The sequence below is a fragment of the Herpailurus yagouaroundi genome, unplaced genomic scaffold, assembly GCF_014898765.1.
Source record: "Herpailurus yagouaroundi ecotype Mexico unplaced genomic scaffold, PumYag 191, whole genome shotgun sequence".
NCBI lineage: Eukaryota > Metazoa > Chordata > Mammalia > Carnivora > Felidae > Herpailurus > Herpailurus yagouaroundi.
In genome coordinates this window covers 1973961-1988727 of record NW_024412422.1, presented here as the reverse complement: position 1 = coordinate 1988727, position 14767 = coordinate 1973961, and the positions used below count along the sequence as shown (strand labels likewise).

The 14767-nt window shown below is 48.2% G+C and overlaps 1 protein-coding gene across 3 annotated transcripts in view; it reads left to right on the top strand.

Moving 5' to 3' along the window:
* The window catches only part of FAM222A (family with sequence similarity 222 member A), a 55800-nt gene that overhangs the window by 27672 nt on the left and 13361 nt on the right, over positions 1 to 14767 (top strand). Inside the window, exon 2 of one of the 3 annotated variants that reach the window (XM_040443607.1) lies at positions 2452 to 2579. The exons of 1 other annotated variant lie outside the window; for it this stretch is intronic. In XM_040443607.1, coding sequence (XP_040299541.1) covers positions 2498 to 2579 — 82 coding nt within the window. In that variant the 5' untranslated portion in view covers positions 2452 to 2497. The remainder of the gene's footprint in view (positions 1 to 2451; positions 2580 to 14767) is intronic. One more of the 3 variants, XM_040443608.1, reaches the window with a different exon arrangement.

Here is a 14767-nt window from a genome sequence, read left to right as displayed (position 1 = left end):
CCCCCCCCCCCCCCCCCCCCCCCCCCCCCCCCCCCCCGGGTGGAGAGGCTTACACAGCCACTGCCTGCTGCGTGGCCCTGCGCAGGGTGTGGCCTCTCTCTGGCTTCGGTCTCCCCGAGAGGGCTTTCACCTGCAGCTGGCAGGCCTTCTCTGGCTCTCCCCTCTGTTCCCCAAACCCTGTGTCAGAGCAGTGAGAAGGGGGCACCATGCTGGGCTGCTGGGCTGTTACCTTCCAGGTGCACACACCCTTGTGCGTGACCATGGACAGCCTGCTTGTGCGTGAGAGGGCGCCAGGGGGTGTGGAGGGGCGCGGCACCACTGGTAAGGATGGGCAGCATTGTGCCCATCTCGGGAGATGTCCGCAGTGAGCCTGTGACGGCATCGTGCCCACGTGTCCCCAGGTGTCCGAGCAGGGCAGAGTGTGTGCACGGCTATATCCTGAAGGGCCCAAGTCCCCAGTCCCCGAGGCTCAGTGCCTCCTTCCTGCAGTCAAGGGCTTTCATCCCTGCAATAAGCCCCACTTCATTCCCTTTTTAAACTGTGTAATTTCTGCCTGATTGTAATGGCATATTTTAAAATTACCAGAAATCAAAGCCGGGAAGTGGATACTGCAGCTCTGACTGCGCGTGCATCGTCGCTGCGTTAAGGCTGGCGATTGGGGGTGGGGGGAGGGGGAGAACCGCCTCCCCTCCCCCATTCACCCCTACTTTTTTTTTTCTTTTCTTTCTTTTTTTTTTTTTTTTTTTTTTTTTGAGACAGTAATAGGAGAAAATTGGTTTTGAAACTGAATAAAAGTCCCTTTCAGAGTAAATCATTTCTTTCAGGGTACCTTTGCTGAAAGTAAAATAGAGCATAATGAAAGGTGGTTACGTGATTGTCTTTCATTTACCGAGAGGCCAGGACAGACAGGAGGCTGCAACCGTCTCGGGGAAATTCAAGATTGGAATAATTGCGCCGTAACAAGGAGCTTGTTGTGAAATTAGTATCTTAAGAAAGTAGTGAAAAAAGGCTTTTCCTCATGAATACTTCATTATTAGAAGAAAGCAGCAGAATTTAAGGGCTCCAGACACCTGTTTAGTATTAAATAACTCCCCTTTCTTCCCCTTAAACACACACCCCCTCCTCTTTCTTCTTCTTCTTTTTTTTTTTTTTTTTAAAGAACTGGCAAGAGGATTGAGCTGGCCCAGCTTGGCTGCTCAAGACGTGGGTGGGGTGGGGTCAGGAGGTAGTGGAGATCCAGTGCCCGGGGTGGGTGGACATCAGGGGTGGCTTGGGCCCGTGGCTCTGGCTCCTTACTGAGGAGAGAGGAAGGGAGGGGCCCTTGCGGGGAAAACTCCTCTTTTCTCCATGGCCTCGAGGGCAGGCTCACCCTGCCCCTCAGAGGCTCTGTGTTCTCGGGCAAGAGGGTTTTTCGAAGATAAAAGTGCATATTTCCTTGTAAACACTGGGCATCTGACTCTGGGCAAGTGAGCACAACGTGGACCTGTCTGGAGCCTCATCTGAGCTGCCACCTGTGGGGGACCCTGCCCAGCCTGGCAGGGTAGAGCTGCCTTGGGCAGCCCTGCCCTTCCTGTCTGGGGTGGGGAGCTCAGGCAGGGAGTCCTTGGGACCTGGGCTCAGGGCTCAGTCAGGCTCAGTGGGGATCAGGGCGGGAGATCACGCTTTCTCCCAGCAATGCCGTCCTGGACGTCTTCCTGTAGGGTTGCCGGGAGAATGTCCCAGATCAACATTCCAAAACGCTGGAACACCCACATGCACACTGGCAGTTCCTGGGTACCCCTCATGTAGCTTCCAAAGATGACCACATGGGGCCTTTGCCCTCCATGAGCCCGAGGCTGAAGAGCAGGGACAGAGGTGGTGACAAGAGAGCCAGAGGACACAACCCACTGGAAGGGAGGGGGTGCGAATGTGTCCAGGCGTGGGGGCATCAGGGAGGCCCCCTGGAGGAGGTGACCCACACAATGGGCAGGGCCAGGACATGTCTGACCGTTCTGTTCTGGCCCCATCACAGTGGAAATCCACCACTCATGACCTGGATTCTTTTTTTCTTAAGTTTATTTTTGAGAGGGGGCAGGGCAGAAATAGAGGGAGAGAGAATCCCAAGCAGGCTCCATGCTATCAGCACAGAGCCAACTCAGGGCTTGAACCCACAAACCATGAAATCATGACCTGAGCCAAAATCAAGAGTCAGACATCTAACCGACTGAGCCACCCAGGCGCCCTGAGATCTGGAATCTTTTCCTTCTTGTGAGGCCACGGATGAGCCTCTTGACGCCTCCGGGCCTCAGTGTCCTCCTCCCCGCCAGATAAGGGAGAAGGGGCGTCTCCTTTGAAAGTCTCTGACGCTCTGCTGGGTAGTGGGGAGGCTGCTGGCAGTGACCCCAGCCTGGGGAGGTGGGAGGCCCACACGGAGCAGCCTGAGTGACAAGCACCTCATCTCCCTCCTCACAGGGACCCTGCCGCAGAGTGCACCCCGCCGCGGGCCCCCAGCTCAGCCATGCTGGCCTGTCTCCAGAGGACCCAGAACCCACCGGGCCAGCACCTGGCCTGCCCGAGCAAGAGCCGGGAGCTGCGTAAGTGTGAGTGCACGCCCTCCCCTGCCCCCTTCTGCTGTCCGCTGAACCCACAGAGCTTGCCGTGTTCCTAGACACGTCCTGCTTCCCCCACCCAAGCCTCTGTGGGGCAGATGCAGAGGGAATGCCATCCGAACTGGCATGTGCACCCACCAGGACCCTGCCCAGAACTCACCCTGTTCCTGGTCTTTGCCTGTGCTGTGCTGCCTCCCCCACGACAGCACCTACCCCCTTTGGCTGACTCCCACTGGGTGCAACCTCCTTCCAGGAGCCCTCTCTGACCCCAGCCCCCTGTCTGTGACCCCACGATGCACCACGTCTGTCTCAATCACCATTTTCCTGTGCTGTCAGCAGAGTAGGACAGTGTGGAAGCAAATAGTCCTGAATGGGATCCTAGCTTGGGGCCTGATTTACTGTGTGACCTTGGGCAGGTCCTTGCCCTCTCTGGGCCTTGCTTTTTCAGTGTGTCAAATTAGGGAGCTGGACTTGGTGATCTCCAAGGGTCTGTCTTCCTTGGCCATCTAGGATAGGGATGACAAACCCTCTGATTATTTGTAGCCACCATAGGGTTTTTGAAAAGTTGCAGTATTTGGAAACATTTGAAAACAGGGAGATTTGCATAATAACCTGGATTTTTAATGTCTCTTGGGGGAAAAAAAAAATCAGAGAATCTGGCAACATAGGCCTGGGTTCCTGAACTGCAGCTGTTGGTTGAAACTGAACTGCTCTTGTCTCTTTGAAGATCTCTGCCTCCTGTTCCCCACAGTTCCCACCCCCTCCCCGTTGGCTCCGTCCCACAGCTCAGGAGTGGTTGCCACTCATCACTGAGCTTACACCGCTGCTCTTTTTTCTTTCTTGTTCTGTGTTTATCTTCAGACAAGGTAGTACACTCATGTGGTCCAGTATACAAGAGGAACGAGGGGCGTGTATACAGACAAAAGTCCCCATCTCGCTCCTGTCGTACGGCCGCCCACTCCCCTTCTCAGAGGCAGCCAGCGCCGTCCTGTGTGTCCTTCCAGACGTTGTCTGCACAACCCAGCACACCTGGGACACAGTCACACGTCCTCCCAGTGGGCCCTGTGGGTCAGCATCTAAAGAGCTTCTTCCTTCTTCGGCCCCTTAGTTTTCCAGAGCAAGGGCGAACTGTGTTTCATTTGACCAGTCCTCTATATACACTGGACCTGCCCGTTGCCATTACAAGCAGTGCGGCGATCAGCAACCACATGTGTGTGTCACAAAGGTGTGAGCAAAACTGCAGGATAGACTTCTCGAGGGTCCAAGGTATTTGTACTTGTCATTTTGAACTATGTGGTCTGATTAACATATTCAGACGACTGTGTGTGAGACAGCCTGTCTGCCCACACCCTCGCCCATCACGGCACCATCTCAAAACTTCTAGGCTCTGCTCACCTCATCAGAGAAAAATAGGATCCCAGCGCAGTTTTAGATTAACATGTAACATGAATGAGGATGAATATCTTCTCATGTCTGGGCCATCTGTTTTCTCTTTGAACTGATTCATCTCCTTGGTCCATCTTTTTCAGTTGGGTAGGTTTTGTCCTTATTGAATTACAGGAGCTCTTTGCATATAACGGAATTAGACCTCGGTCTGTCTATTTGAATTGCATATGGTTTCCCCAATTTATCATTTGTCTTTGATTCTGCCATGAAGACATTTTCTTTGTGAAGTGAGATCTGTATTTCCTTTTATGGCCCCTGGAGTTTGTGTCATACTTAGAATATCCTTCCTCATGCTGAGATCAGGGTTTCCTCTAGTTCTTTTATGGTTTAATTTTTTTAAATACATGGTATAAAGCGGGAGGTATGGATCCAAGCATATTCACCAGTGCAATGCTATGGTAATTATTATAGTTCTAATACATTAAGAATTTTAATGTTATTGAAATATGATTCACATACCATAAAACCCACCCATCTGAAGCATACAACTAATGGTTTTTTAGCATATTTACAGAATCTTGCACCCATCAGCACAGCAAATTTTAGGACATTTCTGTCACCTCAAGAAGAAACCCCTACCCCATTCGCAGTCACTCTCTGATCCCCTGCTCCCCTTCTTTGCAGAGTCCCCTATTCTGGACTTTGATGATAAGGGAATCCTACAGCACGTGGCCTTTTGTGACTGGCTTCTTTCCCTTAGCACCACCACGTTTTCAAGCTCATCCCTATAGGTTCAACCCTATTGTAGCACATATATAACCCCCTTTTCATATATGGGGGGGGTTGCTGTTCCTGTTCATTCCTCAACCTCCCCCCCACACAGAATTTCCTGGGCTATTTTTCTGTCTGAACTTATAGGAGCAACTTATCTAGGAGAGAGCAAAAAATCCTGTTGGGTGTTTTTTCCCCGGGATTACATGAAATTTATGGTTCAGGAAGAAATGATTTGTTTATGTTGATGCCCTCCAGGAACATGATAAAACCTTTGTTTGCTCAGACTTTTTTTTTTTTTTTTTCTTTTTTGGTCCCTGGGAACGTTTTGATGTCTGCCTCATGTAGCTTTTTGCACATATGTTAAAAGTTGACTTCTGGATAGTTACCCGTTTCGGGCTACTCTTTTCTTCCTGAAACGGAAGTTATTTATATAAAGGCTATTAACTCCCGCCCCCTTACTGAATTCTATTATTGTTTGTAACGGTTTTTCAATTTGGTTTCTTAGATTTTCCAGTTATGCTATTAGATTGTGTGCAAATGATAATTTTACTTCCTACTTCGGAAGTTTTATACTTTGATTTGTCTTATTTAATAGTGTCTGCTGCTATCCCTGGAACAATGAAAAATAATATTCGTGATAATGGGCACTCTTGCTTCATTCCTGACTTTAAATGAGCAGCTTTGATTATGCAAAATGCTGGTGTGCAGGGGGCAGATGTTTAGCAGGTTAAGTAAGTGTCCCTGTGTTCCTGTTTTATTAAGAATTTTAAAAAATCAACAATGGAAGTTAAAGCTTAGCAAATGCCTTTTCAGTGTCCATGAAGATGACCATATGGGTTTTTTTGTCTTTTAATAGGAATAATGACAGGGATTCCTTACCATTGAACTACCCTTGCATTCCTGGTCAAATCCCACCTGGTCATGGTGAATATCTTAATATATTGCCAGACTGGCTTTGTTATTTCATGTAGGAGTTTTGCTTCAATTTCATTAGTGAGATTAGCCTTCAGGTTTTGGAACGCCTTTTGTTGGGTTTCGCTGTCACTGTGCTGCTTGCCTCATAGAATGGAGGCTTTCGGCTTTCTCGATGCTTTGTGACAGCTTAAGTAGAAATGGATTATCTGGGGCACCTGGGTGGCTCAGTCAGTTGAGCGTGTGACTTTGGCTCAGGTCACGATCTTGTGGTTCGTGAGTTTGAGCCCCATGTCAGGCTTTCCACTGTCAGTGCAGAACCCGCTTCAGATCCTCTGTCCCCCACTTCCTCGGCCCCTCCCCCACTCATGCTCTCTTTCAAAAACAAGTAAAACACTGAAGAAGAAAAAAAAAGGAAATGGATTATCTGTTCCTTAAAGATTCGTTGATCCTCTCTGAAACAGTCTGGGCCCGGGCCTTTCTTTGGAGTAGCTCTTTGATTCTTCTGTAATAATTGATCTGTTGTGACCATTCTGTTCCTTAAATGAGTTTGGTAAATTTTGTCTGTCTAGAAAAGTATTCATTTTATCCACTTGTCAAATTTACTTGTATGAGACTGAACAAATTAATTTACAGTTCTTTTATTTATTTTTATTTATTTTGAGAGGGGGAGAGGCAGAGAGAGAGCGAGAATCCCAGGCAGGCTCCACACCCCTAGTGCAGAGTCCCATGTGGGGCTCGAACCCACGAACCCTGAGATCATGACCTGAGCTGAAGTCGGACACTCAACCCGCTAAGCCACCCAGGAGCCCCTGTAATTCTTTTCAAGGATGCTTTCATTCTTATTTCTTGTCTATATTGTGCATCCCTCCCCCATCTCCCTGCCCAAACCCCATTTTTCTTGATTAGGTTAGTTGGCTAAAAGCTTACCTCTCTCCCTTCCCCAAAGATCCAACTTTAGTATTTAGTTATTAGTAATTACCCTTTTCTCACTTATGCATTTATTTTTATTAAATTATTCCTACTTTCCTTGTTTTAGAAAAAATTTCTTAAGTTAGAAGCATAACTCTTTATACCGATAAACAAGGAGAAAAAGGAAAAATTAAGGCTACAAATTCTCTGAGCACTGCTTTAGTTATATCTGATAGGTCCTAAGAGGAGGTATTTTGTTTTTAAAACCTCTTGTGATTTTGGTTTCTTCTCTGACCTAAGGCTCATCTGGGTTCCACCTATCTACCCAGGTGGTAGGTGCTTTTGTATTTCATTATTTCTGGTTATAATACATTATGATTCAGAGAATGTTGCTCCAGATTTCTACTTTTTTTGGACTTGAATAAATTTTTCTTTGTGACGTCATCTATAGTCATTTTTTTGTGACTTTTCTTTTTAAATGGGACTTGGAAAGAAGATGTGAGGGGCGCCCGGGTGGCTTAGTCAGTTAAACATCGGACTCCTGGTTTTGGCTCAGGTCACGATCTCACAGTTTGTGAGTTCAAGCCCCATGTCAGGCTCTACACTGACAGCACAGAGCCTGCCTGGGATTCTCTCTCTGCCCCTCCCCTTGCGCTCACTCGCGCTCTCAAAATAAACATTAAAAAGAAAAAAGATGTGGCTGTTTCCAGGATTCAGAGTTTGGCGTATGCCAGTTATGTCTTCCCATTAACTATGTCACTTATGTCTTCCATGTCCTTACTTACCTGTCATGGATGGAGAACTGAATTAGATGCCTACCGCTAAATGTGTCCCAGTGTATTTCTTCTCGGAGCTCCTAATGCTTTGGCCTTATGTATGGTGATGCCATGTCATTTAACACAGAGATCTCAATACCTTAAATCTCCACAGTGAATTGCATCCTTCTTTGCCATATTTAATACTTTTTGGCGCGAGTTCAATTTTGTCTACTAAGATGGTAACCTCTGCTTTTTTACTTCACGGTTTTTCTTGAAACTTTACCAATCCTTTTATTTCAACCTTTCTGAATCACTTGGTTTAGATGTGACTCATAGACCATAGAGTTGAATTAAGCTTTGTGATCCAATCTGAATGGCTTTTTAAATTTTTTTGAGAGTTTTAGCCCATTTACGTTTATTGATATGACAGGTGTCTGGTCTATTTTGTGCTTTATTTTAATTGCTTTGAAAAGTCTACGTCTATGTGATCTGTGCTGCTTTGCGTACCTACTAATCATAAAGAAGGTTGATTTTGTTCTAGTGCTGTAACTTTAAATAATACCCTAATCCTCTATTTCTTTGGAACAGTATCTATTACTGTCCTTAAAATGAGCAAACCGATGAAATCAATGTATTTCCTTTTTCTCTCTACATTTTCTTAGAGTTCCTTTCTTTGTATTAAGCCTCCATTACCTGACATCAGTTTTAAATGATATCTTTTGGGGCTCCTGGCTGGCTCAGTTGATAGAGCATGCAACTCTTGATTTCAGGGTTCTGAGTTCAAGCCCCACAGTGGGTGTAGAGATTACTAAGAATGGGGGGGGCGCCTGGGTGGCGCAGTCGGTTAAGCGTCCGACTTCGGCCAGGTCACGATCTCGCGGTCCGTGAGTTCGAGCCCCGCGTCGTGCTCTGGGCTGATGGCTCGGAGCCTGGAGACTGTTTCCGATTCTGTGTCTCCCTCTCTCTCTGTCCCAAAAATAAATAAAAACGTTGAAAAAAAAAATTTTTTTTAAAAAGAATAGGGGAGGGGGGCATGCCTGGGTGGCTCACTCAGTTAAGCGTCCAACTCTTTTTTAATGTTTGTTTTTGAGAGAGAGAGAGAGAACACGCACAAATGGGGGAGGGACAGAGACAGAGGGAGACACAGAATCTGAAGCAGGCTCCAACTGTCAGCACAGAGCCTGACACGGGGCTTGAACTCACGAACCGTGAGATCATGACCTGAGCCAAAGTCAGACACTTAACCAACAGAGTCACCCAGGTGCCCTTAGGCATCCAACTCTTGATTTCAGCTCAAGTCATGATCTCGCAGCTTGTGACTTCGAGCCCCACATTGGGCTGTGCACTGATGGTGGGGAGTCTGCTTGGGAATCTCCCTCTCCCATTCTCTCTGCCCCTCCCCCTGCTCACACTTTCTTTCCCTCTCTCAAAAATAAACATTAAAACAAAACAACTTTAAAACAACTTTTTAAAAAGGATATCTTTTGGGGCACCTGGGTGGCTCAGTCAGTTAAGCATCTGACTTCGGCTCAGGTCATGATCTCACAGTTCATGGGTTCTCGCCCCGTGTTGGGCTCTGTGCTGACAGCTCAGATCCTGGAGCCTGCTTCGGATTCTAGGTCTCCCTCTCTCTGCCCCTACCCTGCTCATGCTCTCTCAAAAATAAACGTTAAAAAAAGAAAGGATATCTTTTATTCCCAATTATTAAATATGGGGATATCTGTGCGCTTCTACTGCCATCCCTCCTCTCCCTCCCCGCTTTGTTATTAGCGGTACCATTACTCTATCCCAGGGCTCATAATGGTGGTTACATCACTATGCCCAGTTATTTTCAGTCTGTCTCCGAGAGAAATAGGGCCAGTACTCACCACCAGTTCCTGTGCCTCAGTTTCCCATCATCCAAAGTTGGTCCACTTGTATATGGCTTAAGGCCTCACGTGAACAGCACTTCGAGAGTTCCCAAGTTCAGAAAGGTCTATCTGTCGACTATCTGCTTGAGTGAATGAGAAATAATCCCTGGGTCACTTTGTTTCCTTGAGGGTCTTTGCAGACCATATTCTATTCTCCTCTAATGTTGAATGTTGCCATGGAGAAGTTGAAGCCTGATTTTTCTTTCTTCGTATTTTACTTTGATCTTTCCATATCTTTCATGTTATTACTTTACTAGCATATGTCTTGGGGTTGACTGTTCAGAGTATCTTTTTCCCAGAACACAGTACCCGTGCCCTTTTGACAGGCAGATCCAAGGCTTGTATTATTTCAGTTTTCTTCTTTGGGGGCTCTAGTTAAGCACAGATTGGCTGTCTTTTGCCTTTCATTTTACTTTTTGTGTGTGTGCCTTGTTTTCCTTATGCACGCCATTTTCCCCTTTTGCTTTTACAGTAAGTTTCTTCTTCTACTCTTGTATATCTTCTTTGTGGTTTTGCTTTATGGAAACCATTGTTTACCAAGTTCTCTCCTTCACGATGAAATATTTAACTATAATCTTCATCTCTTCTGTGGCTACATTTTTCTGATGGGAAGTAGTGGTTTGTCTTGTTTTTTGCCAGCTTTTACTTAGGCTTTGCTTTTCCTTCTCATTTTCCTTTCGATTAAGTACTGTGGTGGTTCAATTTTGATTACTTGCCACTGGAGGAGGCTATTTCCGTCCAGTTGCCTCACAAACAGGTCCCTGCAAGTATGGCTTATTTGTGGGATTTCTTATTAGCCCTACTTTCTTTGCTCTTCAGAACCAAGCGGGTCTAGGGAAGGTCTATAACCAGCTGATGCATCCCTGGTTCCACTGCGGCAAAGAAGGGGTTTAGATTTTGTTAAGATTTGTACAGGGTGTATCTGTCACAGTTGGGAAGGATACACTACTGGCTGTTTCTGAAATCTACAGCCACGGCACCCTCTCCCTGCTTCCTCCCTCAGCCCCACTTGATCTCTGTTGCTTTGGGGAGCCTGTCCACCTGTTGTTTAGGGGGTTAGCTATCCCCTAGTTTTGCCAGAAATGGAACTTGCATTTTTGCTTCATGTTGTTTTGGGGTTATTTGTAGGAAGAGAAGTTATTATATCGACATCCTCAAAATTGAGGGTCTTCTGCTGGTGTTCTTTCGGAGACAGGAGTATAGAGAAATAGCTTGCCTTATCAAAAACCGAATAATGATAGATAATTGTGGGGGGGGGGAGGGCTTTGGTTTCAAGGAATCATGTTTTTTAATGCCTAGTCCCCGTCACTCCTTTATAGGACCTCCAGGGAGAACATGTTCTCTTTTGTTATATTAAGTACTTCACTGAATAGATTGTCCATGGCACCCAATTCAGAAAGAGCAAGAATTTAAAATGAAAAATAACTCTCTTTCCCAGAGGAAACCAGTGTTAGCAGTTTCATAAATACCCTCCTGAAAAATACACACATGCAGGAGAAGCATTAAATACCTCTTATACCTCCTCCCCTTCTCAATCCCTTGCCTTCTTCCTTACCAGTATATCCTGGCAGTTATTCACCACCTGACAGAAAGAATGCCTTCATTCTAACAGCTGCATGGTATTCTATTACATGGCTAAAGAATAACGTTTTAACCATCCCTCTCTGATAGACATTTAGGTTGTTTCTAGTCTCTTGCTATTCTGAACAGTGCTGTAATGAATCTTTGTACATGCACGTGTATCTGTGAAAACACATCTATTCTTCCATGGTGGACTTACTGGCTCAAAGAATGTGTGTTCTCACCCATGACTGCTCCTGTGCAGCTGGCCGGAGGCAGGGCGAGGCATGACGACCCGGACTAGTCCATCCTTCTGCTCCAAGACTTGTACTGGTCAGTGTGGAGGGCCACCAAGGACATCCTTCTTCTCTGGCTCACTCAGACCCTTTGACATCTTTGTACTTACTAGAAAAGATACTGACTCTGCCTGTAATTGAAAAGCACAGGGAAGAGGGAGGCAGGAAGGGAGATAAGCAAATTGAATTGGGTGCCCTGCTGCTGGTCAAGGCCTGGACAACTGGCAGAGTCGTCTCCTGCCCTTTCCTTCTGGACATGACTTTGGGGCAGTCAGGCCCTAAGGCAGACCCTCTTGTGCCTGTGGCCCCTCAGACAGAACTGAGACAGGAAGGGCTCTCCCTGAGCTCTGTGACCAGACCGTGGGCTGTGCTGCATTTCTTACCACGGAAGAAAGGTCTCAACTGGGCCATGTGCAGTGTGACCTTGGACAAGTTGGTCAGCCTCGTAGGGCCAGCGTTCTCCCTTCTGTAAAGCAAGACGTCCGGTCAGGTGGACCTGAGAAGCCATCCAGCTCTGACCACCTGTGACAATAAAACGTCAGAAGCCTGGTCGGGGGAAGACATGGCCCAGTCTGAGAGTCCCTCCCTCCATTCCTGTAAAATGGGATCCGAGCAGCCTGACGACACAAGGCTGCACAAGGCACAGCAACCACATATGCCCAGAACATGGCCAGCAAACCATTTACCTCTCTGGGACCTGAGGTCAGACAGAGGAGTCAGGAGTGTGGGTTGCCCTCTGTCCAGGAGTCTGGGCAGCTGGCCCTTGTAGCCTATGCCGGGTGACTGGAGAAAGTGACCTGCAGACAAAGGAAAAAAGATGTGTATGTGTGTGTACAGTGGGCAGGGGGAGTCCATTTCCCCTCCTCTACCTCAGGCCTAAGATCTTGGGCTACTCCCAGTGGGCCAGAGTCCCTGGGTCCCAAACAGGACCTGCCCACACCTGGGACAGAAGCCTGTTTTTCTCAGCCGCTCAGGGCCTTCCCTGCTAATAAGTATTTGACTTTCTCATCATGGCGTTGATACATCAACTTTGAGTCACCGCCGCTCTAAGTTCAGGCTGTGCGGAGCGCCCCGGCGAGGCATCGTAGGGGCTTGGGGGGTGGCTCTCAGGGACCTGCCATCTGAGAAGGGAATGGCAGCTGCCCCAGGAGACTGATGTGAGCCACCGCTCTTGCTTCTTTATAGGTGAGAGCAGTGTACCCACCCTACCCTCCTTCCCATAAGCCCCTAGGGCACAGGCTTTGAGACCAAGATGGTCTGGGGGTCAAATCCTGGCTGTACCGTGAATGGGGCGTGTGTGTTCTTGGACAAGTGAGTGGCTGGCCCTTTGTGGGCCTGTTAACTCCACTGTGATGTGAAGATAAGAACAGGAGAGAACCCCCAGGGCCTGGCAGCAGGCTCCAACACTTTACCTGCCCCACCTCCCTCGGAGAGTGGGAGCCCCCTCCCTACACCCACAAAGGGACAAGAGGTTCGTGGCCCATCTCATCTTCACAGGAGGAAGGGCTCGCTGACCCAGGAGGAGCAGGGAGAGGCTCTTCTCCCCAGTTCCCACCCCTCATCCCCCCGCCCCAACCCTGACCCCAAAAGGCTAGAACCACAGCCCCATGACATTCCTGCCAGGGCACCTGCTTCCACTGGCACTAATAAAAGACGGAAGAAACAAAGCAATTTAAAATTCCAATAAAATTAAAAACAAACCTCTGGTAGCAGATTCAATTATGTAGCTGTGGCGGAGTGCAGCCTGGGGACAGAAGGAAGGTCCGGTGCCGCCCCCGCCCCGGGAACCATGCCTAGGAGAGGAGAGAGGCTCAGAGACGAAGGGCCACGAGCGAGCCCCCTTTTATGACTTGCCAAATAAAAACCAGCTCTCAGAAACTAGGAAGGTAGGCAGCTTCCTCTGTCACAGCGGATCCAGCCACAGTCCACAGCAAAGCAACCCGAGGCTTGCTAAGACCAGAGGCAGACGAACACCCGAATCGCTGCCTTTCCACACTGCACAGAGGTCGTGGCCGGCCCAGTGAGAGCGAGAACAATAAATAAGTTACAAGGACTAGAAAGAAGGAAAACTAACTGCACAGAAACCCCCAAAAAAGTCAGTCGGCAAGACTGCGGATACAAGAGCGACGCACAGACGCAATCGTGTTCCCCTACAACGGGAGTTGGCAAACATTTTCTGCAACTTTTCTGATATTTTCATCCCTGCAGGCCATCCAGTGTCCACGGTAACTTACCCAGCTCCGTCACACTGTAGCAGGAAAACAGCCGCAGATTCACGGACATGAATCGGCACGGCTGTGTTCCAATAAAACTTTATTTACAAAAACGGGCAGCAGGCCAGGCTTGGCCTGTATGCCACGGTTTGCTGGCTCCTACGTTACACCAAATACAAAGAGCTAGAAATTACATTTTTAAAAAAAGATACCATTACCGATTTTGTTGGCAACTGCTTTACGCCGACGGTAACACCTACCATACGATTCACCCACTCAGACTGCACTAGTGAATACTTTCCAGTGTAAATTCACAGGGTTGTGCAGCCATCACCACTACTAAATTTCCAAATGTTTCCTCATCGCCCCAAACAGAAACCCCACACCCATCACCAGCCGGTCCCCATTGCCCGCAGCCACCTTCCAGCTGTAGGCAACCACGAAACTTCCTGACCTACTTTCGGTCTCTGCGTTGGTCCCTCTCGATGTCCCGTATAAATGGAATTGTACCCTGTGTGGCCTTTTGTGTCCAGCTGTTTTCACTCCCTGTGTGTTCTCGGTTCATCCACGGAGTATCAGGTGTCCGTACCCGACTCCCTGTCACCACCGAGTAACATTCCGTTACGTGGCCGGGTCGTGATTCACCGCCGATCAGCCGACAGGGCTTTTGGGTGTTTCCACATCAGGGGCGATGGTGTGAAATGCCGCTCGGAATGTTCCCGTACAAGTTTTCATGGGGATGTAGGTTTTCATTTTTCTTGCATGTAAACCTACGAGTGGTATTGCTCGGGCACAAGACAATTCTATGTTTAACTTTTCTTAATAATTAAAAAATTTTTTAATGTTTCTTTTTGATAGAGACTGAGTGGGGGAGGGGTAAAGAAAGAGGGAGACACCGAATCTGAAGCAGGCTCCAGGCTCTGGGCTGTCAGTACAGAGCCCGACGCGGGGGTCAAACCCCAGAACCGCGGGATCATGACCTGAGCCGAGGTCGGACGCTTAACCGACTGAGCCACCCAGGCGCTCCTTAAAGTTTATTTATGTATTTTGAGACAGAGAGGGAGAGAAAGCATGCCTGCGCGGGGGAGGGGCAGAGAGAGGGAGAGAGAGAATCCCAAGCAGGCTCCATGCCTAGCTTGGAGCCAGACACGGAACCGTGAGATCGTGGCCTGAGCTAAAAGAGTCGGGCGCTTAACTGAGCCAGCTGCCCAGGCGCCCCTCTATGTTTAGCTTCCTGAGGAAGTGCCTGAACGGTTTCCTGAGTGGCTGTGCTCTCTTCCATGCGCACCAGCAGTGTACGGGCTTCCGGTTTCTCCACATCTTCACCCAAACCTGCCACCCAGCTTTCTGATTCCAGCTGTCCTGCTGGGCACAGAATGCTTGCTCACTGTGGTTTTGATCTCTGGATGGCGTTCTGATTACCAGGTCAGCCTCTTTATTTGTTACGGGTCCATTCAG